We start from the raw sequence: 24,708 nt of genomic DNA, 5'->3' as shown, positions 1-24,708 counted from the left end.
CATATTCATGTATGTATGTGATTAACAATTGAAATATAGGAAAATATTTAGGAATCATTTTATAAATATATTGGTGCAATCGACAATAATCACAATCCATGTAATAAAAGCCTATAATCTATATTGATTTACAATATTTAAGATGCAAGTAGGATTGATGTCTAAGATCAGAGAATGAGTTTGCAAACATAAGAGGTTTTAGAAAAATTATATGGTATCTACTTTTTTAGGCGGACGTAGTCACTGCCTTAGAACATTCGTTTCACTGTGTGTGTATGTGTGTTTGGCTGAGCTGCCTCGTATTGTTGATCCCGATTGACTTCGAGAGACCCTGACATTAGAAAATTAGAAGGATATACCTCCGGACAGACCATAAGATAAGGTGACACACTGTTGTGATCAGGCTACCTGTGTTGTCTGAGCTCTAAGATTGGACTAAGACCATGACCCAGCCTCGGCCGGACGAGTTCAAGCCGCCTCAGGAGTGCCCAGTCTTCGAACCAAGCTGGGAGGAATTTGCCGATCCTTTTGCTTATATAAATAAGATCCGTCCAATTGCAGAAAAAACGGGTATTTGTAAGGTCCGCCCGCCTCCGGTAAGTGTGGTCGAGCTGCTGAATGGTTTAACAGATTCTTTAAAACCATTTTAACAAGACTGACAACCACAAACACGGGGGGTTAAAGGGACCTTTTCAACATGGCGGATGAAGGTTCTGCTGATTCTTTTGTATCATTAAAATGTTTTATATAGCTAGCTAACTTCATAATCAAGCTAGTTTTAATAGCTAACGTTAGCTACCTGACCAACTGAATTAACGTTAGTGGCATTGTGTAACTGCAGCAGGCAACGTTATTGAAAATAACTTGCTAACGTAACCTGCTTAGACAATGTTGACTGCTTCTTCAATCACTGAAATCGTCGTGCTAGCTAGCTAACGTTAGCTGACTAACAAATCGTGAGATTATCCTTTCGTTAACGACAGATGTCAAACTAGCTAGTGCGATGACCGACAGTGAAGTCTGTCAGTTCAGTGTAAAAAGACAAGTTAGCCAACGTTAGTAGTAACAGCTAACGTTAGCTAGTTAACGTTACTTAAAACAAACAGCATTCAATAAACAAAAAAGCTAGCTATGTCAATTGAATTTACGTGGAGACTTACAGCTGGGTTCATTAGCTAGCAGCTTGCTACCAAGACTGATCAGCGTAGTTTTGTCATCAGGCGAGAAAACAATACACACGCATACACCATTTGTCTTTGGCAGAAGATACCGACCATACCCTTATGCTTGTTTACACTGAGCTGCATTGGGATCTGAACGCAATCATGGCTACATTAATACACTGTGGAGCCAGCATGAAATATGGGTCGGAAAACTTACCTCAATGCAGGGATGGGATATGCCACTGTACTCCAAATTGTACCTATAACCACACTGCCCCATTGAGAAGATTGAAATACTGTTTTTCTCCCCCCAGAAAAATGCCCTTTTTGTATTCATGCTAGTTAACGGCAGCCATTATGGAATGGCATATGGAGTTGATTGGCTGACATTGCCATTCCAGAATGGCTACTGCTAGCTAGCATGCGATGAGGACGAAAATAGCAGTTTTCTAAGAAAACTATCAGTATTTCAATCTTCTAGTCGATGTATCAGTGTGGATAAAGGTACAATTTGGAGTACAGTGGAATATCCCATCCCTGCATTGAGGTACATTTTCTGACCCATATCTCACGCTGTCTCCACAGTGTCTTAATTTAACCCCAGTGCAGCTCGGTGTAAACAAGCGTAACAGTAGGGTCGGTATCTTCTGGCAACTTTTGTCTTTAATTGATTAGCTTGGTAGATCAAAAATAATAGGCAACCTTTTGACATGGTCTGACTGTAGTCACTGGTAGGGTTTCAACATTTCTGTGAACTTTCAATACATTTCCAGGTTTTTCAATAAATTCCCAGATTTTGTGAAAATCAGGGAATTTATTGAAAGTTCCTGGAATTTTGCAACCCTAGTCACTGGTAATGCCAAAGAGCTGTAACTTTACAGAGACGGGTAATGTTGGTTGATTAGTTACTATGAATGTTGTTTTTAATGTCATTCAGACAAACTTCGAACTTCCCACAACTAAGGATCACCTGTATTTATTAGTCTCCAGTTTGGTGTAGCCTAAACTTATTTATAACTGTGACCTTTTTGGAAACTGAAATGAAAAGGGCCCCAGAACCCCAAAAAATGGAATCCATAAATGAATAATAGGCATCAATCATATAATGTATATATTATTAGATAGGAGTTTATTAGTCACATGCACAGGATTGCAGATGTAATCCTAGGGTACACTGATTCTTATGCGCCGAGCTCCAACAGTACAGGTAAAGAAAAAAGACAAGTATTGGTTATAACTATCCATCAATATTGGATGTAGTCTAAAATTAGTGATAAGTAATTTCATAGATGGATGTAAATATCCTGGTGCAATGGAATGTTCACTCAGTAGGCCTGACTGTTTCTTGGCTGTTGAATTCCATCTGGCCATTTTGTTGGTCTTTAGGTGATGTTAGTTAGGCTAATGGGTTTAAGATAAGGAATCAATCGTGCTGTATGCTCTACAATGCTCATGTTGTAACCCTAAAATAACTAGCACATTGTATTGAGAAAAATGTACAGTTGAAGTCAGAAGTTTACATACACTTAGGTTGGAGTCATTAAAACTCGTTTTTCAACCACTCCACAAATTTCTTGTTAACAAACTATAGTTTTGGCAAGTCGGTTAGGACATCTACTTTGTGCATGACACAAGTCATTTTTACAACAATTGTTTACAGACATTATTTCACTTATAGTTCACTGCATCACAATTCCAGTGGGTCGGAAGTTTACATACACTAAGTTTACTGTGCCTTTAAACAGCTTGGAAAATTCCAGAAAATTATGTAATTGTTTTAGAAGCTTCTGATAGGCTAATTGACATCATTTGAGTCAATTGGAGGTGTACCTGTGGATGTATTTCAAGGCCTACCTTTAAACTCAGTGCCTCTTTGCTTGACATCATGGGAAAATCAAAAGAAATCAGCCAAGACCTCAGAAAAAAATTGTAGCCCTCCACAAGTCTGGTTCATCCTTGGGAGCAACTTCCAAACGCCTGAATGTACCAGGTTCATCTGTACAAACAATAGTACGCAAGTATAAACACTATGGGCCCACGTAGCCGTCATACCGCTCAGGAAGGAGACGCGTTCTGTCTCCTAGAGATTATCGTAGATTGGTGCGAAAAGTGCCAGAACAACAGCAAAGGACCCTGTGAAGATGTTGGTGGAAACCGGTACAAAAGTATCTATATCCACAGTAAAACGAGTCCTTTATCTACATAAACCTGAAAGGCCGCTCAGCAAGGAAGAAGCCACTGCTCCAAAACTGCCATAAAAAAAGCCAGACTACGGTTTGCAACTGCACATGAGGACAAAGATTGTACTTTTTGGAGAAATGTCCGATGTCCGATGAAACAAAAATAGAACTGTTTGGCCATAATGACCATCGTTATGTTTGGAGGAAAAAGAGGGAAGCTTGCAAGCCAAAGAACACCATCCCAACCGTGAAGCACAGGGGTGACAGCATCATGTTGTGGGGGTGCTTTGCTGCAGGAGGGACTGGTGAACTTCACAAAATAGATGGCATCATGAGGAAGTAAAAATATGTGGATATATTGAAGCAACATTTCAAGACATCAGTCAGGAAGTTAAAGCTTGTTCGCAAATGGGTCTTGCAAATGGACAATGACCCTAAGCATACTTCCAAAGTTGTGGCAAAATGGCTTAAACCTGTTAGGGACAGACGTTCCGCTAGCGGAATGCCTCACCAATATCCAATGGTAAAGCGTGGCGCGAAATACAAATACCTTAATAATGCTATAACTTCAATTTCTCAAACATATGACTATTTTACACCATTTTAAAGACAAGACTCTCGTTAATCTAACTACATTGTCCAATTTCAAAAAGGCTTTACAGCAAAAGCAAAACATTTAGATTATGTCAGGAGAGTACCCTGCCAAAAATAATCACACAGCCATTTTCAAAGCAAGCATATATGTCACATAAACCCAAACCACAGCTAAATGCAGCACTAACCTTTGATCTTCATCAGATGACACTCCTAGGACATTATGTTATACAATACATGCATGTTTTGTTCAATCAAGTTCATATTTATATCAAAAAACAGCTTTTTACATTAGCATGTGATGTTCAGAACTAGCACACCCACCGCAAACTTCCGGTGAATTTACTAAATTACTCACGATAAACGTTTACAAAAAACATAACAATTATTTTAAGAATTATAGATACAGAACTCCTTTATGCAATCGCGGTGTCCGATTTTAAAATAGCTTTTCGGCGAAAGCACATTTTGCAATATTCTGAGTAGATAGCTCGGCCATCACAGGCTAGCTAATTTGACACCCACCAAGTTTGTGCTCACTAAACTCAGAATTACTATAAGAAAAATTAGATTACCTTTGCTGTTCTTCGTCAGAATGCACGCCCAGGACTTCTACTTCAACAACAAATGTTGTTTTGGTTCGAAATAATCCATAGTTAAATTGAAATAGCTCCGTTTTGTTCGTGCGTTGAGGTCACTATCCGAAGGGTGACGCGCAGGCGCATTTCGTGACAATTTTTTTTTTTAAATATTCCATTACCGTACTTCGAAGCATGTCAAACGCTGTTTAAAATCAATTTTTATGCTATTTTTCTCGTATATATTCATTCAAAGACTAAAAGAAAAACATGGAGTCGTCTCGTGGATGCGCATCTCCAGTGTCATTGTTCCCTGCCTGACCACTCACAAAAACTCCTGCTGTTTTTCGCCCAGAGACTGCAGAGACGTCATTCCACTTTCTGGCGCCTTCTGAGAGCCAATGGAAGCCTTAGAAATGTCACGTTACAGCAGAGATGCTGTATTTTTGATAGAGATACCCCAGAAGGACAACAAATTATTAGACAGGGCACTTCCTGTATGGAATCTTCTCAGGTTTTGGCCTGCCATATGAGTTCTGTTATACTCACAGACACCATTCAAACAGTTTTAGAAACTTTAGAGTGTTTGCTATCCAAATCTACTAATTATATGCATATTCTAGTTTCTGGGCAGGAGTAGTAACCAGATTAAATCGGGTACATTTTTTTACCCGGCCGTGAAAATACTGCCCCCTATCCCAAACAGGTTAAGGACAACAAATTCAAGTTATTGGAGTGGCCATCAAAGCTCTGACCTCAATCCTATAGAACATTTGTGGGCAGAACTGAAAAAGCGTGTGCGAGCAAGGAGGCCTACAAACCTGACTCAGTTACACCAGCTCTGTCAGGAGGAATGGGCCAAAATTCACCCAACTTATTGTGGGGAGCTTGTGAAAGGCTACCTGAAACGTTTGACCCAAGTTAAACAATTTAAAGGCAATGCTACCAAATACTAATTGAGTATGTAAACTTCTGACCCACTGGGAATGTGATGAAAGAAATAAAAGCTGAAATAAATCATTCTCTACTATAATTCTGACATTTCACATTCTTAAAATAAAGTGGTGATCCTAACTGACCTAAGACAGGGAATTTTTACTAGGATTAAATGTCAGCAATTGTGAAAAACTGTGTTTAAATGTATTTGGCTAAGGTGTATGTAAACTTCCGACTTCCAACTGTAACTCCATGACCACGGTAGACCAATAGACAGACTTAGAGTTGTAGGCTAAACATCTGTTACTGACAGGTGTCCCATACATGGCAATGACTGGTTTATTGTATGATGTCTCCATACTGCTGGGTGTTATGTGGTACTTTGAAAAATCTTTTCAGCTGTGCGATAGACCTATTTATTATGTGTCATATTTAAGTCGTTCTAATAATAATATTTTGTTGTATCCTCATAGGACTGGCAGCCTCCATTTGCATGTGATGTTGACAGACTGCACTTCACTCCTCGGATACAGAGGCTAAATGAACTGGAGGTAAGGAGCAATTTTCCCTCAACGTTTTCAACACTGAGCAAATTTCAGGTCTGCTGAGCGCAAACTTGAACATTGTGAAAATTCAGTGCAACTTCCAGCGTGCATTTACTATGAACACTGAGGCTGTACTAGCTTTAAGTTACAGTTTCAGACAGTGGTCAAGTAGGCTACTGTGGCTAGTTGATCATGATGTAGGCCTACCAAAATGCATCCCATAACATTTTACCATGGAAATAGCTGTTCTATCATTCAGCCTACAGTAGCAGCCAACTTGTGTTCAATGTAGGCCTACATTCCATGAGACTTTTGAAAAAAAAACATGCAGGGCTTGACATTAACCTGTTTATCCACTTTTCCTTCAGACAAGGTGACTGGAAATGTTGTTGTGGTGTTATTCCCATACCATTATTACAGAGAAATACAACACTGCGCCTTTTAAGTAAAAAAAAGCTTTTCACCTGCTTTGTTTTTCAAAGTTGTCTAGAAATGTACAGGTTTTGTGCTCTTGTAGGAAGCAATCACTCCCCCATTGCTGACTACAAATTATCTATAACTGGGCTAATAACTCACTAACTAGCAAATGATATGAGCAAATGTGCACAGGTGGTTACATGCAGCTCTCACTTTGATCTCAAAACAAGCGCATTTACCTGGGGCGGCAGGTAGCCTAGTGGTTAGAGCGTTGGGTCAGTAACCAAAAAGTTGCTAGATCGAATCCCTGAACTGACAAGGTAAAAATCTGTCGTTCTGCCCCTGAACAAGGCATAACCCACTGTTCCTAGGCCATCATTATAAATAAGAATTTGTTCTTAACTAGTTAAATTAAAAATACTCACGACCCCTCATGCTGTAAACACAGTCCAGATCAAAGTGAATTGCACAGATCCATATATGGCAATGGTCTATTTGCATATAGGACTACTGCAGCTCTGATTGGTTATGTGTAGAGTACTGGCTGTGTAGAGTCTTGCATGTCAATGCAATAGAATCCTAATCCGATGCGTTCTGCCTACAACAAAATCTCCTGCATAGTTAGTTTTGCATACTAAGTCTTGCTCAGTTTGTTTTATTTCGGTATGTTGCATTGAATGTGGCTAATATTGCGTTGATTTGATCAGTGTTAACTAAGGGGGAAAAGTTAAATCCCAGGCTTCTCTGTGCGGGCTGATATTTCTCTTGCGCAGCAGTCCCAGGGAGCTGCAGGCCCACACACTCGCGCTGGTTAGAGGGAAAATTGGTAAGAAAGTCACTTTGCATGATGTGTAGCCTAGATTTTAGTTTAATGTACAATACCCTTGAAGATGTGCACCACTTTGACACCTTGGCCTATAAAGGGGAATTAAACTGATTGGTCAGGGTCCCTGTCAATGCAGTTGTCTAGTTGACGTAGCACTGAAGGTTTTCTATTGTGCCTATTGCCAACCATTTATTAATCACCCCCTTCAGAAGCTTTGGTGAAAGGAAAGTCCGAGGTTGTTTGCGCAGGGGCCGGTCAGCAGAAACATTTTATTTTCAGTACACCATTTTTTTTTATTGCATCACATAGCTGAGCCAGGACACTTATCACCGCCATGATTCTCTAAATAAAAATTCCTACAGTGACTAATATATCGCCCCTTGTTTCCCTTTCCTAGGCACAGACCAGAGTTAAGCTTAACTTCTTGGACCAGATTGCAAAGTTCTGGGAGTTGCAGGGGTGTTCCCTGAAGATTCCTCATGTGGAAAGGAAGATATTGGACCTGTATCAACTCAACAAGGTTGGGTGTTTAGTAGTGATAGATTTGATACCAGAGCTCCAAGGCATGGGTCAAAATCACTAAGCAGTTTTCTTCAAAGCAGTGTGCCGATTATCATTTTCAGAATCATGTGATCAATGACGTCTGAAGCTTTGTTTCATCAAACAACTACCTAATTGGCTTGGCAACGGTTTCGGTAGAAGACAAAAAGGTTACCCTGCCCACACGCTATGACATGTGGGACGTTATATGTGTAAACATTTGGCTGCTCTAAATTCTTTTGACCAGCAGGTACCACTAGTGTACGCTGTGTTGATCCTTGAGTAATGAAACCATTTTTGACACAATTGGCTGGAAAGCCTCAATGTTTCAAGAAGCTTTGTTTCTCCATCACTAGTGTCGTGTCTTTGGGCATCATTAAAACTGAAGACTTATTTTTATCAAATAACTCTCTGTAATTATTATTACGCGACAAACTGATTAATCGTGTAACTGTAATTAACTAGGAGGTCGGGGCACCAAGGAAAATATTCAGATTACACAGTTATAATTTTCCTAATATAACTGTCAGATATAATATCTGATCGATTATTACCTCGCGTCAGTCTCGTTCCAAACGTCGTAAATTGTTGTTATCTGCACGAACCCAGTCTTCACTAAGTCATCCATACATCAATTGTCTTAAAATCATTTATTTACTAAACTAAGTAATTCACAGAAAGCATACAAAACAGTAGGTATCGTTACAAATCAATGGTAGAGGAATGTGCCCTAGTGGGCTAAACCGGCATGGCGGCTTGTTAAAGGGTGATAAGGGTCAGCTGAGAAGACACTACAGAGTTGATAAATATTAACAATTGATATGCTAATCCTTTGCACATGAACGCTCACTCATTCGGAAACAATTGCAATCAATATATATATTTACGCTCAGTGTGCCGTCGTGATCTTTGGTGGAGAGTTTCATCCTCTCTCTCTCTCTCTCTCGGTTAGAATGGATCATTCAAAGCGACATTCATTAACGTCATTATAGAATGGCTCTTTCGTCGGTCTTCGCGTTCAATGATACCGAATTTCTAGCTGCAGACTAGTAATTAATATCAAAGACTTGTTATTATTCTGTCTGTATCGATAGTCTAAAAGTTTAACCTCTCTGGGCTAGGCGGGACGAATTCGTCCCACCTACGTAACAGCCACTTGCAGCCTGTGGCGCGATTTTCAAAACCTTAAAAATCCTATTACTTCAATTTCTCAAACATATGACTATTTTACAGCTATTTAAAGACGAGACTCTCGTTAATCTAACCACACTGTCCGATTTCAAAAAGGCTTTACAACGAAAGCAAAACATTAGATTATGTCAGCAGAGTACCAAGCCATAAATAATCAGACACCCATTTTTCAAGCCAGCATATAATGTCACCAAAACCCAGAAGACAGCTAAATGCAGCACTCACCTTTGATGATCTTCATCAGATGACAACCCTAGGACATTATGTTATACAATACATGCATGTTTTGTTCAATCAAGTTCATATTTATATCAAAAACCAGCTTTTTACATTAGCATGTGACTTTCAGAACTAGCATACCCCCCGCAAACTTCCGGGGAATTTACTAACAGTTTGCTAAATTACTCACGATAAACGTTCACAAAAAGCATAACAATTATTTTAAGAATTATAGATACATTACTCCTCTATGCACTCGATATGTCCGATTTTTAAAATAGCTTTTCGGATGAAGCACATTTTGCAATATTCTAAGTACATAGCCCGGCATCACAGGGCTAGTTATTTAGACACCCACGCAGTTCAGCCTTCACCAAAATCACATTTCCTATAAGAAAAATGTTCTTACCTTTCTTGTTCTTCGTCAGAATGCAGTCCCAGGACTTCTTCTTCAATAACAAATGTAGGTTTGGTCCCAAATAATCCATCATTATATCCAAACAGCGACGTTTTGTTCGTGAGTTCTAGACACTATCAGAATGGTAATCCACGGTCACGAGCATAGCGCATGGCGTGACAAAAAATGTCTAAATATTCCATTACCGTACTTCGAAGCATGTCAACCGCTGTTTAAAACCAATTTTTATGCCATTTATCTCGTAGAAAAGCGATAATATTCCGACCGGGAATCTGCAATAAACTAAACAGCCGAATTAAAATACTCCACGGGGGCTAATCGCGCACGCGCCTCACTCCATTGTCACCTAATGGGACACTTGAATAAGATGATAATCTGTTTCAGCCTGAGGCTGCCTCGTCAACCTTCATGATTTTCCCGCGTCCTGAGAGCCTATTGGAGCCCTGGGAATTGTCACGTTACAGCTAAGATCCTTACTTTTCAATAAACAGATGCAAGACGCACGACTCCTTGTCAGACAGGCCACTTCCTGCATGAAACCTTGTCAGGTTTTTGCCTGCCATAGGAGTTCTGTTATACTCACAGACACCATTCAAACAGTTTTAGAAACTTTAGGGTGTTTTCTATCCAAACCTGAACAATAATATGCATATTCTAGCTTCTGAGTTGGTGTAGGAGGCAGTTAAAAATGGGCACATATTTTTTCCAAAATTCTCAATACTGCCCCCTAGCCCAAACAGGTTAACCACGTGGTATGGTTAAAGTTCAGTAGAGGAATGCATGGTCAAACCTTAGCCCTCTTTTCTCGAGGTAAGCTGGTCTAAAGAAAGAAACCCTGGGTGGGGGTTCATATACTGAATGTAGAAAAGGCTGTCACATGACGCCCTGTCCTGTCTGTGTCCCTGGGGGCGTGCCGGTGACTTAGTTAAGCTTTGAACAGAAATACAATTCTGTCACATTAACATCAGTACATAGCATCTCAACATATTCCAAATAGGTTTATCCTTATTCATTCAGTTGATACAACCATTTAGATGTAAGTCCCATAGCTGAGGCTATTATATAAACATTATTATGGTAATATGGCAATATTGTCTCTGAGTTTCACAACATTGTACCAAACAGACCAGTTCGTAGCTGGATTCTTCACCGATCTTTTATACCTTCTCCAGAACATAAATGTCGTTCGGTTCCCCCGTCCTGTGAGGTGGAAGAATTCCTTTGTCTCTGTATGAAACCTCACTCTGTCTCAAAACTGGGGCCATGAGGCAGGACATTCCCTTTGGAATTTACGACCGCCTTCTGACCACAGCAGCCTGGGTGTAGGAGACAGAGGGAGATGGTGCAGAAGTAGGGGGATGGTAGAGGGTGAGGGGGGTCAACTGTGCTCGCTGTACTCAAAGAGGGCAACGTCATGACACTAGTGTTTAGCGTTGTTTCAAACTATTATACATTTATTCCATCTTAGATAGCATTGCACAGAATCCACTGACTCTACCTAACTTTTATACATTTTATTTCAGAATGTTGCAGATGAGGGCGGATTTGATATTGTGTGTCGCGATAGACGTTGGACGGCGATTGCGCTTAAGATGGGCTTTGCTCCTGGCAAGGCTGTTGGCTCTCACTTACGGTCACACTATGAGAGACTTCTCTACCCCTACAACCTCTTCCAGAGTGGAGCCAACCTCCTGGTAAGTTGGACAGATGCCCCAACACCAATTATTTTCCAATCGTTTCGTTATGAACATAAGCATTATATTTTTACGTTCCATTCCACTGTTTCCGACCAGCAAAATAAAGTTCTGAACCAATTCAAACCCCCAAAAAGTAACGGTTTATATCGTTCTTCTTTACATTTCACTCAACTTTAAATTAGTTGACCAATGGATAGAGCAGCTTTCTATGGAGCGGGCAAGCTATGTACATGCATTGGACAGACAAGTGTAGTGTGCGACATGCAACTAAAATTTTGCGGGTGAGGAGAGTGCTGGACATGACATGCTGGCCATCTTGTTGTTATGGCTTGCATTAGGCCAATCTGAATTAGGCCCACAGAATTATATCTACTGACGAGCGACTTCTATGAAGGAACTTTGAATGTCTTTGAACTTCAGAGAGTTGGCTTAACTAACGTTGGACCAGAGCTAGCCCTTGGTCATGACTCTCGGTTTCAATACATTACACATAATGCTGCCTAGAGATTTCAAGAGCTAGACCAGAGCTAGCTAACAAGCTTGTGTGTGCAGAGCGGCAACAAATTCAAAATACGTCTTACCTTTTTGTAGTTAATACATCCATTGTGAAACAGGAAGACTATAGTATCCTTAACTAGCATTGATTTCTGAATCACACCTCAAATTTCAGTAGCTGCAGTAGACTATGCATGCTTCAGAGGGAGGGGAAGGTAGCCTATACACACACACACACACTGCCAAACATTTTCAGCTGGCAGGCAGACACTGAAAAAAGTTTGAGTTGCGTTTTTTTGTGGGACTGTGGGGGGGGGGGGGGGGAAAGGACCAGAACATTATTAACTGGTTCCCATGCTTTTAAAATAATGTTTCTGTTCCAGAACAGTATAGACCACTTTCGTTCTCAGTTCTGGTTCTGTTCCTCAAAAAATGTAATTATTTTCTGGTTTTCGGTTCTGTTCCCTGAATAGGTTCCAACCCCTGCCTAACACTCATGGTTAATCTGTCTGTCTATTCACATTGCACTCAGAGCTTTATGAATCAGCTAATGCTTTATTAAGCGCTTGGTTGGCTCATCTGTAGGCAAGTTGAGCACTGTTCAACCATAGTTTTACTGCTGTTATGCGGGAAGTATGTTTGTCTAATGTCTAGTGAGGATCGTTTTCAATATTGAATACATTTATTGAACACTGTAGAGAAAGCGTACAGAGTGAACATAGATTGGGTCGTTGTTGTTAACTTTGGAAGCTCTCTCTTGCTTTAGGCACCAGAGCTTGCATCCAAGCTGATGCGTTTAGTGTCTGCTCCTGAACTTGACACGGTATGTCTGCCTCATGGTTATTATCTAAGAATTAACAGATAGCACATTTTTGGTTACACAGAAATGTTAGACTGCAATACAACCATTCATTGTTTAAAATGGTCTCATAGTGCTTTGTCTGTGCACCGCTGCCATAGTCTGGGTGTCCTTGCTGCCATAGATGTGTGCCATGTCTTTTGATTTGTTGTTGGTTGTACGTTTATTCTACATTTTGTAATGGATTAACTATGTATTGTATAACATTACATTGTATATGCCTGCAGTTTGTCCAGGAGCCAACCCTGCCAGTTGACACGAGTGACAAGGAGTGTAAACCCCCTGACTTGACCGAGAGGCAGCACTTTGTTGAGCCAACTGAGTCCTGCTGCAACAGCGCCCACAGAGCAAAGCGGATGAGAGCTGAGGTGGATGCCCTTGTCGTACAGAGCCACACACACTTGTCAGAAGAACTCCTCTTAAAACCAGTAATTCAGATTGCACAGCTACCCTGTAACCATCTACTTTACTCTATCCCCTTCAAATCCTTAAGTCACAAAATGGAGGAGTTGCATAAGAAAGCCAATTTGAATGTAATTTGCCTAAAGCCTTATGGGTGTTCTCAATTATTCATGAATGCATTGGCACATTTCTCTCTATTGCATATAAACTTTGTAAGATCATTAGTGGTATTTACTGTAGTTAACTAGAACTCTATTTCTCCACCCACAGTCAGGTTGTGTGAAGACAGAACCAGGAACTGAACCCTGTGAAAACAACAGACCAAATCTGAGGAGGAGGATGGGCTCTTTTGTTGCCAAGCCCGAGCCAGGTCAGTACTAACAAGGCTTTACTTTAAACACAGAAGGGTTGACACAATATGTGTGATCGGTGCCAATATCTATACACTTGTATACTACTCAATCCATGTATTGGGCCATGCATTTTAAGAGTGAATATTGGAAGTTAATGTATGATGTTCAGGCTAGGGTATAAGATACACCATGGGTAATTCATTAGTTAAATCCTCTGATGTTCCTCATTATGCTCATCATATGTAATTTTTCTTTACATAAAAAGACATTCCCATTCTAGTGAAACAAGAACCCATCGAGCCGGTGAGCGAGGCAGACAAAAACAAGTCTCGATATAAGAAAAAAACAAGTATTGATGCCCCACCTCCTGCAGTGAGTGTAGTAAGTGTGGCTTTAATCCATTCTTTTGAGAGAGAATACTCTGAAATTGATTATCAACAGTATAACGTATTTACACCAGAACACATTTGACATGTTTTTGTGTAACATGCACTACCGGTCAAAAGTTTTAGAATACCTACTCATTCAAGGGTTTTTCTTTATTTTTACTATTTTCTACATTGTAGAATAGTAGTGAAGACATTAAAACTATGAAATAACACATATGGAATCATGTACTAACCAAAAAAAGTGTTAAACAAATCAAAATATATTTTACAAGTTAGATTCTTCAAAGTAGCCACCCTTTGCCTTGATGACAGCTTTGCACACTCTTTACATTGTCTCAACCAGCTTCATGAGGTAGTCACCTGGAATGCATTTCAATTAACAGGTGTGCCTTGATAAAAGTTAATTTGTGGAATTTCTTTCCTTAATGCGTTTGAGCCAATCAGTTGTGTTGTGACAAGGTAGGGGGGTATACAGAAGATAGCCCTATTTGGTGAAAGACCAAGTCCATATTATGGTCCCACTGTAGCTCAGTTGGTAGAGCATGGCGCTTGCAACGCCAGGGTTGTGGGTTCGATTCCTACGGGGGGGGCCAGTATTTAAAAATGTAATAAAATGTATGCACTCTACTGTAAGTCGCTCTGGATAAGAGCGTCTGCTAAATGACTCAAATGTAAAATGTAAGAACAGCTCAAATAAGCAAAGAGAAATGACAGTCCATCATTACTTTAAGACATGAAGGTCAGTCAATACGGAACATTTCAAGAACTTTGAACATTTCTTCAAGTGCAGTCGCAAAAACCATCAAGCGCTATGATGAAACTGGCCCTCAAGAGGACCGCCACAGGAATGGAAGACCCAGAGTTGCCTCTGCTGCAGAGGATAAATTGGAGTTACCAGCCTCAGAAATTGCAGGCCAAATAAATGCTTCACAGAGTTCAAGTAACAGACATATCTCAACATCAACTGTTTAGAGGCGACTGTGAATCAGGCCTTCATGGTCGAATTGCTACAAAGAAACCACTACTAAAGGACACCAATAAGAAGAGACTTGCTTGGGCCAAGAAACACGAGCAATGAACATTAGACCGGTGGAATTTTGTCCTTTGGTCTGGAGTCCAAGTTGGAGATTTTTGGTTCCAACCGCTGTGTCTTTGAGACGTGGTGTGGGTGAATGGATGATCTCTGCATGTGTATTTTCCACCGTAAAGCATGGAGGAGGAGGTGTTATGGTGTGGGAGTACTTTGCTGGTGACACTGTCTGTGATTTATTTAGAATTCAAGGCACACTTAACCAGCATGGCTACCACAGCATTCTGCAGCGACATACCATCCCATCTGGTTTGCACTTAGTGGGACAATCATTTGTTTTTCAACAGGACAATGACTCAACACACCTCCAGGCTGTGTAAGGGCTATTTGACCAAGAAGGAGAGATATAGAGTGCTGCATCAGATGACCTGTCCTCCACAATCACCTGACCTCAACCAAATTGAGATGGTTTGAGACGAGTAGGACCGCAGAGCGAAGGAAAAGCAGCCAACAAGTCCTTAGCATATGTGGGAAATCCTTCAAGACTGTTGGAAAAGCATTCCAGGTGAAGCTGGTTGAGAGAATGCCAAGAGTGTGCAAAGCTGTTACCAAGGCAAACAGTGATTATTTTGAAGAATCTCAAATATAAAAGATTTTGATTTGTTTAACACTTTTTTGGGTCACTACATGGTTCCATATGTGTTATTTCATAGTTTGTCTTCACTATTATTCTACAATGTAGAAAATAATATAAAAATTAAGAAAAACCCTTGGATGAGTAGGTGTTCTAAAACTTTTGACCGGTAGTGTATAGGAAGTTGAAAAAATGTGATTATGTGAACAAAAGTTGAATTGTACTCCCTTTGGTTATTCATTAGTTTTATATTAAACAACTTTCTTCCCCCCTCTTCTGTAGGTGGACCTGTATATGTGTCTGGTGTGTGGCAGCGGGAGTGACGAGGATCGTCTTCTGTTGTGTGATGGCTGTGACGCTAGTTACCACACCTTCTGTCTCATACCCCCTCTACACGACATCCCCAAAGGAGACTGGAGGTGCCCCAAGTGCCTGGCTCAAGTGAGTAGTGATGTCTAGTCACCTCATCACACCAATAACCACATTCAAATGGAAGAGGCAAGTGGAAGGGGGAGAAGGTAAGGAACTTGTCTGTTGGCCTTGCATTAAAGACCAAAATTGGTTAAAGAAAATTGTGATAAATAAAAAAAGAAAACCAGTTTAATTTAAGAACCAAAAAATAGTGCCATATAGATTAGAGGTCGACCGATTAATCGGAATGGCCGATTTCAAGTTTTCATAACAATCGGAAATTGGTATTTTTGGACGCCGATTTGGCCGATTTATATATATTTATTTTTTTTATTTTTTTTTTTAGACCTTTATTTAACTAGGCAAGTCAGTTAAGAATACATTCTCATTTTCAATGACGGCCTAGGAACGGTGGGTTAACTGCCTTGTTCAGGGGCAGAACGACAGATTTTTACCTTGTCAGCTCAGGGATTCAATCTTGCAACCTTACGGTTAACTAGTCCAACGCTCTAACCACCTGCTTTACATTGCACTCCACGAGGTTACGCGAATGCAGTAAGAAGCTAAGGTAAGTTGCTAGCTAGCATTAAACTTATCTTATAAAAAACAATCAGTCAATCATAATCACTAGTTAACTACACATGGTTGATGATATTACTAGTTTATCTAGCCTGTCCTGCGTTGCATATAATCGCTTAGGTACACGTTGCTCCAACCATAAACATCAATGCCTTTCTTAAAATCGTTGCGAACTGTGAAGACTATTTCTTCCTAACAAAGACAGCCGACTTCGCCAAACGGGGATGATTTAACAAAAGCGCATTTGCGAAAAAAGCACAATCGTTGCACGACTGTACCTAACCATAAGCCTTTCTTAAAATCAATACACAGAAGTATATATTTTTAAACCTGCATATTTAGCTAAATGAAATCCAGATTAGCAGGCAATATTAACCAGGTGAAATTGTCATTTTGCGTTCATTGCACGCAGTCAGGGTATATGCAACACTTTGGGTAATTTGTCAGAATTTTACATAATTATGACATAACACTGAAGATTGTGCAATGTAACAGGAATAACGTTATGTTTTCGAGATGATAGTTTCCGGATTCGACCATATTAATGACCTAAAGCTCGTGTTTCTGTGTGTTATTATGTTATAATTAAGTCTATGATTTGATAGAGCAGTCTGACTGAGCGATGGTAGGCAGCAGCACGCTCGTAAGCATTCATTCAAAATAGCACTTTCGTGCGTTTTGCCAGCAGCCCTTCGCAATGCATTGTGCTGTTTGACTTCAAGCCTATCAACTCCCAAGATTAGGCTGGTGTAACCGATGTGAAATGGCTAGCTAGTTAGCCGGGTGCACGCTAATAGCGTTTCAAACGTCACTCGCTCTGAGACTTGGAGTAGTTTTTTCCCTTCCTCTACATGGGTAACGCTGCTTCGAGGGTGGCTGTTGTCGATGTGTTCCTGGTTCGAACCCAGGTAGGAGCGAGGAGAGGGACGGAAGCTATACTGTTACACTGGCAATACTAAAGTGCCTATAAGAACATCCAATAGTCAAAGGTATATGAAATACAAATCGTATAGAGAGAAATAGTCCTATAATTCCTATAATAACTACAACGCAAAATATTATTTATTTGAGGCTAAATTGATTTTATTGATGTATTATATTAAGTTAAAATAAGTGTTTATTCAGTATTGTTGTAATTGTCATTATTACAAATAAATAAATAAATAAAATCGGCCGAATAATCGGTATCGGCTTTTTTGGGCCTCCAATAATCGGTATCGGCGTTGAAAAATCATAATCGGTCGATCTCTAATATAGATTGTGTCAACTTTGTTTTTCAATATAAATTATTATACAAAATTCTTGCAACCAATAGAATGTTATATACAATAGGGGATACAAACATCCCAGCGCTGCAGATTTTGCTGCGAAGAGACAGAATCATTAAATAATTTGTTTTGGTACTGTCCATATTAGAGGTCGACCGATTCTGATTTTTCAACGCCGATACCGATTATTGGAGGCCATAAAAAGCCGATGCCGATTTTATTTATTTATTTGTAATAATGACAATTACAACAATACTGAATGAACACTTATTTTAACTTAATATAATACATCAATAAAATCAATTTAGCCTCAAATAAGGAAACATGTTCAATTTTATGTAAATAATGCAAAAACAAAGTGTTGGAGAAGAAAGTAAAAGTGCAATATGTGCCATGTAAAAAAAGCTAACGTTTAAATTCCTTGCTCAGAACATGAGAACATATGAAAGCTGGTGGTTCCTTTTAACATGAGTCTTCAATATTCCCAAGTAAGATGTTTTGCGTTGTAGTTATTATAGGAATTATAGGACTATTTCTCTATAGGATTTGTATTTCATATACCTTTGACTATTGGATGTTCTTGCTGTGAAGCGACGCTCCCATCCAACCTGACAGAGCTTGAGAGGATCTGCAGAGAAGAATGGGAAGAACTCCCCAAATACAGGTGTGTCAAGCTTGTAGCATCATACTCAAGACTCAAGGCTGTAATCGCTGCCAAAGGTGCTTCAACAAAGTACTGAGTAAAGGGCCTGAATACTTACGTAAATGTAATATTTCATAATTTTCCAAATAAATGTGCACAAATTTCAACGCAAAAACAGATTTTGTCATGATGGGATATTGTGTGTAGATTGAGGTGGGGGGGGGACAAACTTTCGGAATGCACTGTATATATATTCTATATTTACAAAAAACATGTATGGGGGATTGGAAATTATGCAGACTATTACATTGATGGAAGCCACAATCTATCTGCAATAATAAAGCTGATCTACCCCCTAAAAAATGTATAGAAGATCAAATAAATAACCACTTTCACAGTTCAGAGTCTGTACTGGCTCCTGTGAGGGTATAATATGAATGTGCTCAGCGCTGTTACTTCTACAGAGTACCAGAGTTGTTAGTGTTACCGATATGTGTTAGCTATAGACCTTTTCAACTGTCAATAACACATTCTATATGCACACGCAACCAAGAGGTTCCCATATAAACAGCCAGCGCTGAAGCATGCCATAATTGTACAAAATGACAAGATCATTGTTCTTGATCCTATCAAAAAACAGAACAAACAGACTTGTTACTACCAGATCCAGTAAACAAAATAATCAGGCATTTATTTCATGTTTATTATCCATTTGCTCTGGTGGTGGTGTTGGCTACATTTGGCAAGCACAGCAAATAACCACAGAACTAGTGTGATGTGAAGGTAGAGAAAGATCAGCTTACCTTGTTAACCAGCTAGTTATATGAATTTCTCACAACAGCCAACTATATAACTAAATGTAGCTAGCATACGAGTCCAATGATTAATGGACACATTGTTTACATCAGAAGTTAGCTAGCAGCAGCAATTACCCCACTATCAGCCTCTTTCCCCTCTCACTAATCTGTCTCCTAGCTCTTCGTTTGCTTCGTCTCCAAAACGCAACTATATTTTACCCAGGTGTATTGCCCACTTAGTTTCAATTAAGATACATACTGTAATTTTATTGAACCCCTTGTTTGTTCTAGGCATGTATTCAGACTTCACATTACGCGACCTTGCTAGTGGTTTGTTTACGTGTAGTAAAGCTAAACTATAATACAAATGCTAGCGCTGACATCTTGTGGTGATAATGTTGAACTGCATATTAATTACACCAGGATGATGCATTACATTTTTTTAATTTGACCTTTATTTAACCTGGCAAGTCAGTTAAGAACAAATTCTTATTTTCGATGACGGCTTAGGAACAGTGGGTTAACTGCCTTGTTCAGGGGCAGAACGACAGATTTTTACCTTGTCAGCTCGTGGATTTTAACTTGCAACCTTTCGGTTACTAGTCCAACGCTCTAACCACTAGGCTACCTGTCGCCCCATGAAGCACACAAATTGCAACTTTATTTCAAGCAAGCTGTATTTTAATTCAACCAAATGAACCTTAAAATGTAACTTTCTGCACACCCTCATGATAGTGATATTTGCGAGTAATGTCTCTCTCCTGTGTATGTTATCCTTATGGCCTACCTTCATTACAAGGGTAGGGCTCGCACTAATCCATTTCATCACGGCATATACAGTAGCAGTAGAAATCAAATCTGGTAACCTTCAACATGGTTAGATGAAAAATAAAAACCCACACACTGATCTTGCCAGTATGAATAAATTATCAAATTATTCCCACATACAATTTCTCAGATGTGAGTGCTTTTCTAATAGTATCATTTAAAATGGAGAAAGCGTCTCAACAAAATGTAAACAATGGGTGAGGGTTTGCTCATCCTGTTTCAGTATAGGAATGAGAAGTCACATGTACATTAGACATACCCACGAGGCCAATATTAATCCCATCATATGTCTGCATTGGGCATGCATACAATAAATAATCTCATCTGCTGTAACCAAAAGTGTAGAGCATGGATAGTGGAGGCAAGAGAGAAGGGTCACTTTTATATGAGCTGCAAATTAGCCATGTAATGTATGAGTTTCATCCTCATATGGCTGCCCGGTGCCGGGACGTAAACCCTAATTAAATTATACTTGAAGCTAGTATGCCAACCACAGGAGGAGGAGGACAGAATGGAGCAAATTGGCCCAAAATTGCAGGAGATCCTCCCGCAGCTGAGATGCTTACGGTATTAAAATATAGATACATTTATGATAGACAGGAAGAGACACCTCTTCGAGTCTCAGGGGGATCACATCACAGTTGCTACTCGAACTCACCTTCAGCTCACCTCTGCTACAGTCACACCCTTTTCACCTCCTACACCACCGACAGTACAACGCAGCCGCCAACTGTGTGATCTGGGCCAATGTAGCAGAATTAAATACCCCCCAAATGTATTCTGTGGGTTGACTCAGTTCACACAGTCAGCTCTGCTGGCTGCTGAGGTTGAAGCAGCTGAGGGGTGAGTGTGTAGCACAGCTAGTTGACAGGTGAGTGCTAGGCTCTTTCTCAGTTCATCCTTCCTAGATTGGCCTATCCGCAGGGGGTATATGAGAAGACTCCTGAGACCATAGGCTTACTGGACAAATTTATATGAGGGAGTACTTTGAGGGTACTTCAGGGGTACTCCGGGCAGAGCAAAATGTACTTGGTGGTACAGAAACCAAAAAAGGTTGGGAACCACTGCTCTAGCCCGACCAAGATCATGGTTTTGGTAGGATAATGGATGTTGCTTTGTGGGTATGAAGTGCTGTTATGGACAGGGGTTGCGTCCTATGTCAGCCATACAGGGATTGTTACACCCACGCCAGTGATCAAGGACATCAGTTGCAAATCTGTGCAATATCATCAGACAAAGTGAGAGAGACTAAGTGACAACGAAATAAAACCGTCAAACGGAATGTTTAATCTCTGTATCTCTGATCTCTGTATCTGAGGTTAGGAAACATGGAAATTTAGACTACGACTTTCTTTGTTATTCTCAAGTGATATAAAATTTGATATTTCGTTGCAATTGTGTTTTTGTATTATCATAGTTCTCTCTTTGGGACTGGAAATCTGTTCATTAGCTAGCTAGCTTAGCTTAGTTAGGTAGCTAATGTTGTTTTTAGCAGATCAAGCTAACTTTTGTGTCATTAAAAAATATATATATATTTGATGGCTGTCTACCCTATGTAGGATAGACCGCCATGATAAACAACTTAACCGTGTGCTATACATCATCCTAGCGTCACCACCTCCTGCTGCTAACCTTACTATCCATGCAGCCACAACGTAACAGCTGTTGTTTACAAATGCAAGTTATTTGCATTCCAGTGTTCACTTCCACTCCTCCTCAAAAAGCCATTGAAAAGCTCTATGCGGAGTACCGAATGCGTTTGTCTGTGAAAAGAAAACTGTTATTAAGGTGTGATTTCTACCCTTTTTTTCTTCTTCTTTTGAACAGGAGTGCAGCAAACCTCAGGAGGCATTTGGCTTTGAGCAAGCATACAGGGACTACTCTTTGCGGGCTTTTGGAGAAATGGCAGACTCCTTCAAATCTGATTACTTCAACATGCCAGTTCATGTAAGTAGAATGTGTCTAATCATTAAGGAAGGTCTAACAATTTTGACCTGTTGTAATTGATTCACAACTGTCATGTAATGGCATTTAAAAAATGTGTATTGTTTGTTTCAGATGGTTCCCACAGAGTTGGTGGAAAAAGAGTTCTGGCGCTTGGTGAGCACCATCGAAGAGGACGTCACAGTGGAGTACGGAGCAGATATAGCCTCCAAGGAGTTTGGGAGCGGGTTCCCCATCAAGAATGGAAGATTTAAGGTTTCAGAAAAGGATGAGGTAGGCAGCTGTATTCAAATTAATGGGTAACCAAACCAATTCAGTGTATCACACACTAGACTCACGATATAATGGCAAAACGTGTCTTTCAATTTTAATGTCTTGCCAATGTACCATTTTGAATCGGAATAAAAATAGATTTAAAAAATGGCTAAACTCTTTCTCATGATCTCTTACAGAAGTACCTGAAGTGTGGCTGGAACCTGAACAACATGGCGATGATGGACCCGTCAGTGTTGACTCATGTCACAGCAGACATCTGTGGGATGACGCTACCTTGGCTCTATGTAGGCATGTGCTTCTCCTCCTTCTGCTGGCACATCGAGGACCACTGGAGCTACTCCATCAACTACCTGCACTGGTACTGATGTTGACCAACCACTCTTTATTTAGGGATGTTGAAATGAAGTAATTAGTAACATGGTACAAAGTGCCATTTTGCTTATGATCAGTAATTCTTTTTATTTTTCCACATTTTCTATATGGAGTCAGGACAATATTTTCAAGCTATTAATATCACCTTGGATACCTTATTTGCGTGATGTTCCCGACTCAAGCTCTGTTTGTTTTTGAAAGGGGGGAACCGAAGACATGGTATGGAGCACCTGGCTTTGCTGCAGAACAGCTGGAGGCTGTGATGAAGAAACTAGCTCCAGAGCTGTTTCAGATTCAGCCAGATCTCCTCCACCAGCTGGTCACCATCATGAACCCCAACACCCTCATGTCCTACGGGGTTCCGGTAAGTGTCTTTCTCAATGTAACTAGACTTACACCCACGTATTTCCATAGAATACTATGTCATTTCAGTAACAGAGAAATCAGTCTGAAAGCGATATTTTCTGTGTCCCCAGATTTACAGAACCAATCAGTGTGCTGGTGAGTTTGTCATTACTTTCCCCAGAGCCTATCACAGTGGTTTCAACCAAGGTTTTAACTTCGCTGAGGCTGTCAACTTCTGCACTGTGGACTGGGTAAGATACTCATTGGCTTCCTCATTGATATTATATTGCAGGGGTTAGTTTATGTTAAGTCGACTGTTTACTAATATAGTCTCTCTCTGGTTAATCTCAGATGGCATTAGGCCGCCAATGCGTTGACCACTACAGACTGCTGCATCGGTACTGTGTTTTCTCCCACGACGAGATGATCTGCAAGATGGCCTCCAAGGCCAACAGTCTGGATGTGGTCCTGGCGTCGGCTGTCCAGAAGGATATGAAGGATATGATCAGAGAGGAACAGGACCTACGAGATAAAGTCCGCAAGATGGTAAAGTGCCCCGACAACCGACAGATATATGTGAAAATACATTGATTTTTCACTTTTCAAATCAATTAATCAAAATATTATTTTTTTCTTCTAAAAAATAAGCAATTCTTAGAGTAATATTATATCATTGCTTTATATTTCTGTATTTTTCAGGTCATAATATATCACAATATATTATTTTGATAGGCAGAGCAACGAGACCTAAACAGGTCATTTTGATGTATGCATTTTTAGAGGCTTATCAAACACTAATGAGATATTGTTCACTCCAATTAAGGAGAACAGCTGTCTGGTTCCCCCGTCTCTCGGGTCTTCGTTTATAACATGATTGTGTTTGTGTCTTTCTACCCAAGGGGGTGTTGCATTGTGAGCAGGCGGAATACGATCTCCTGCAGGATGATGAGCGACAGTGTGCCAAATGTAGGACCACCTGTTTCCTGTCTGCCATCACCTGCCCCTGCAGCCCCGGCCAGCTGGTCTGTCTCCACCACATCCAGGACCTCTGCTCCTGCCCCCTCACCAACTACACACTGAAGTGAGTCATGTCTCATGTCTTGTCCTCCGACGCATCAAGTCTATCCACAGCACACCAGTTTGGCTTTAATCTCCACCGATTTTTTTCTCCCTTTTCCACACTGAAGTGAGTCCCGGGGTGCATTCAACAGTGCACAATGTTGTCGAACGTTCAAACAAAAATACTCTATATAAATAAAAATATGTGGACACACCTTCAAATTAGTGGATTCAGCTATTTCAGCCACACCTGTTGCTAACAGGTGTATAAAATCGAGCACACAGCCATGCAATCTCCATAGTAAACATTGACAGTAGAATGGCCTTACTGAATGAAGACTGACTTTCAACATGGCACCATCATAGGATGCCACCTTTCCAACAAGTCAGTTTGTCTGCAGAGTGCTGATGCATGTAGAAATCATCTGTCCTCTGTTGCAACACTCACTACAGAGTTCCAAACTGCCTCTGGAAGCAACGTCAGCACAGTAACTGTTTATCGGGAGCTGCCGCACACAAGCCTAAGATCACCATGGGCAATGCCAAGCGTCTGCAGGAGTGGTGTAAAGCTCCACCACATTGGACTCTGGAGCAGTGGAAACAAGTTCTCTGAAGTGATGAATCACACTTCAACATCTGGCAGTCCGACGGACGAATCTGGGTTTGGCAGATGCCAGGAGAACACTACCTGTCCCGAATGCATAGTGCCAACTAATGTTT

At 40.3% G+C, this 24,708-nt stretch overlaps 1 protein-coding gene across 4 annotated transcripts in view; it reads left to right on the top strand.

Moving 5' to 3' along the window:
• The first annotated feature begins 244 nt into the window (after nt 1-244).
• kdm5bb (lysine demethylase 5Bb) overlaps nt 245-24,708 on the top strand; it is a 42,890-nt gene continuing 18,426 nt past the window's right edge. The window contains exons 1-16 of one of the 4 annotated variants that reach the window (XM_014136224.3): nt 245-596; nt 5,925-6,002; nt 7,637-7,759; nt 11,131-11,301; nt 12,566-12,622; nt 12,886-13,026; nt 13,331-13,430; nt 13,694-13,794; nt 15,749-15,907; nt 21,820-21,939; nt 22,051-22,209; nt 22,389-22,570; nt 22,786-22,948; nt 23,061-23,180; nt 23,281-23,475; nt 23,829-24,010. In XM_014136224.3, coding sequence (XP_013991699.1) covers nt 444-596; nt 5,925-6,002; nt 7,637-7,759; nt 11,131-11,301; nt 12,566-12,622; nt 12,886-13,026; nt 13,331-13,430; nt 13,694-13,794; nt 15,749-15,907; nt 21,820-21,939; nt 22,051-22,209; nt 22,389-22,570; nt 22,786-22,948; nt 23,061-23,180; nt 23,281-23,475; nt 23,829-24,010 — 2,204 coding nt within the window. In that variant the 5' untranslated portion in view covers nt 245-443. Of the gene's footprint in view, nt 597-5,924; nt 6,003-7,636; nt 7,760-11,130; nt 11,302-12,565; nt 12,623-12,885; nt 13,087-13,330; nt 13,431-13,678; nt 13,795-15,748; nt 15,908-21,819; nt 21,940-22,050; nt 22,210-22,388; nt 22,571-22,785; nt 22,949-23,060; nt 23,181-23,280; nt 23,476-23,828; nt 24,011-24,708 lie in introns of all 4 variants that reach the window. The other 3 variants (XM_014136223.3, XM_014136222.3, XM_014136221.3) reach the window with 3 other exon arrangements.

This window comes from Salmo salar, chromosome 13, assembly GCF_965601325.2.
Source record: "Salmo salar chromosome 13, fSalSal1, whole genome shotgun sequence".
Classification (NCBI taxonomy): Eukaryota; Metazoa; Chordata; class Actinopteri; order Salmoniformes; family Salmonidae; genus Salmo; species Salmo salar.
Note: the sequence above shows the minus strand (reverse complement) of the source record. Positions and strands in the feature narration are given on the sequence as shown.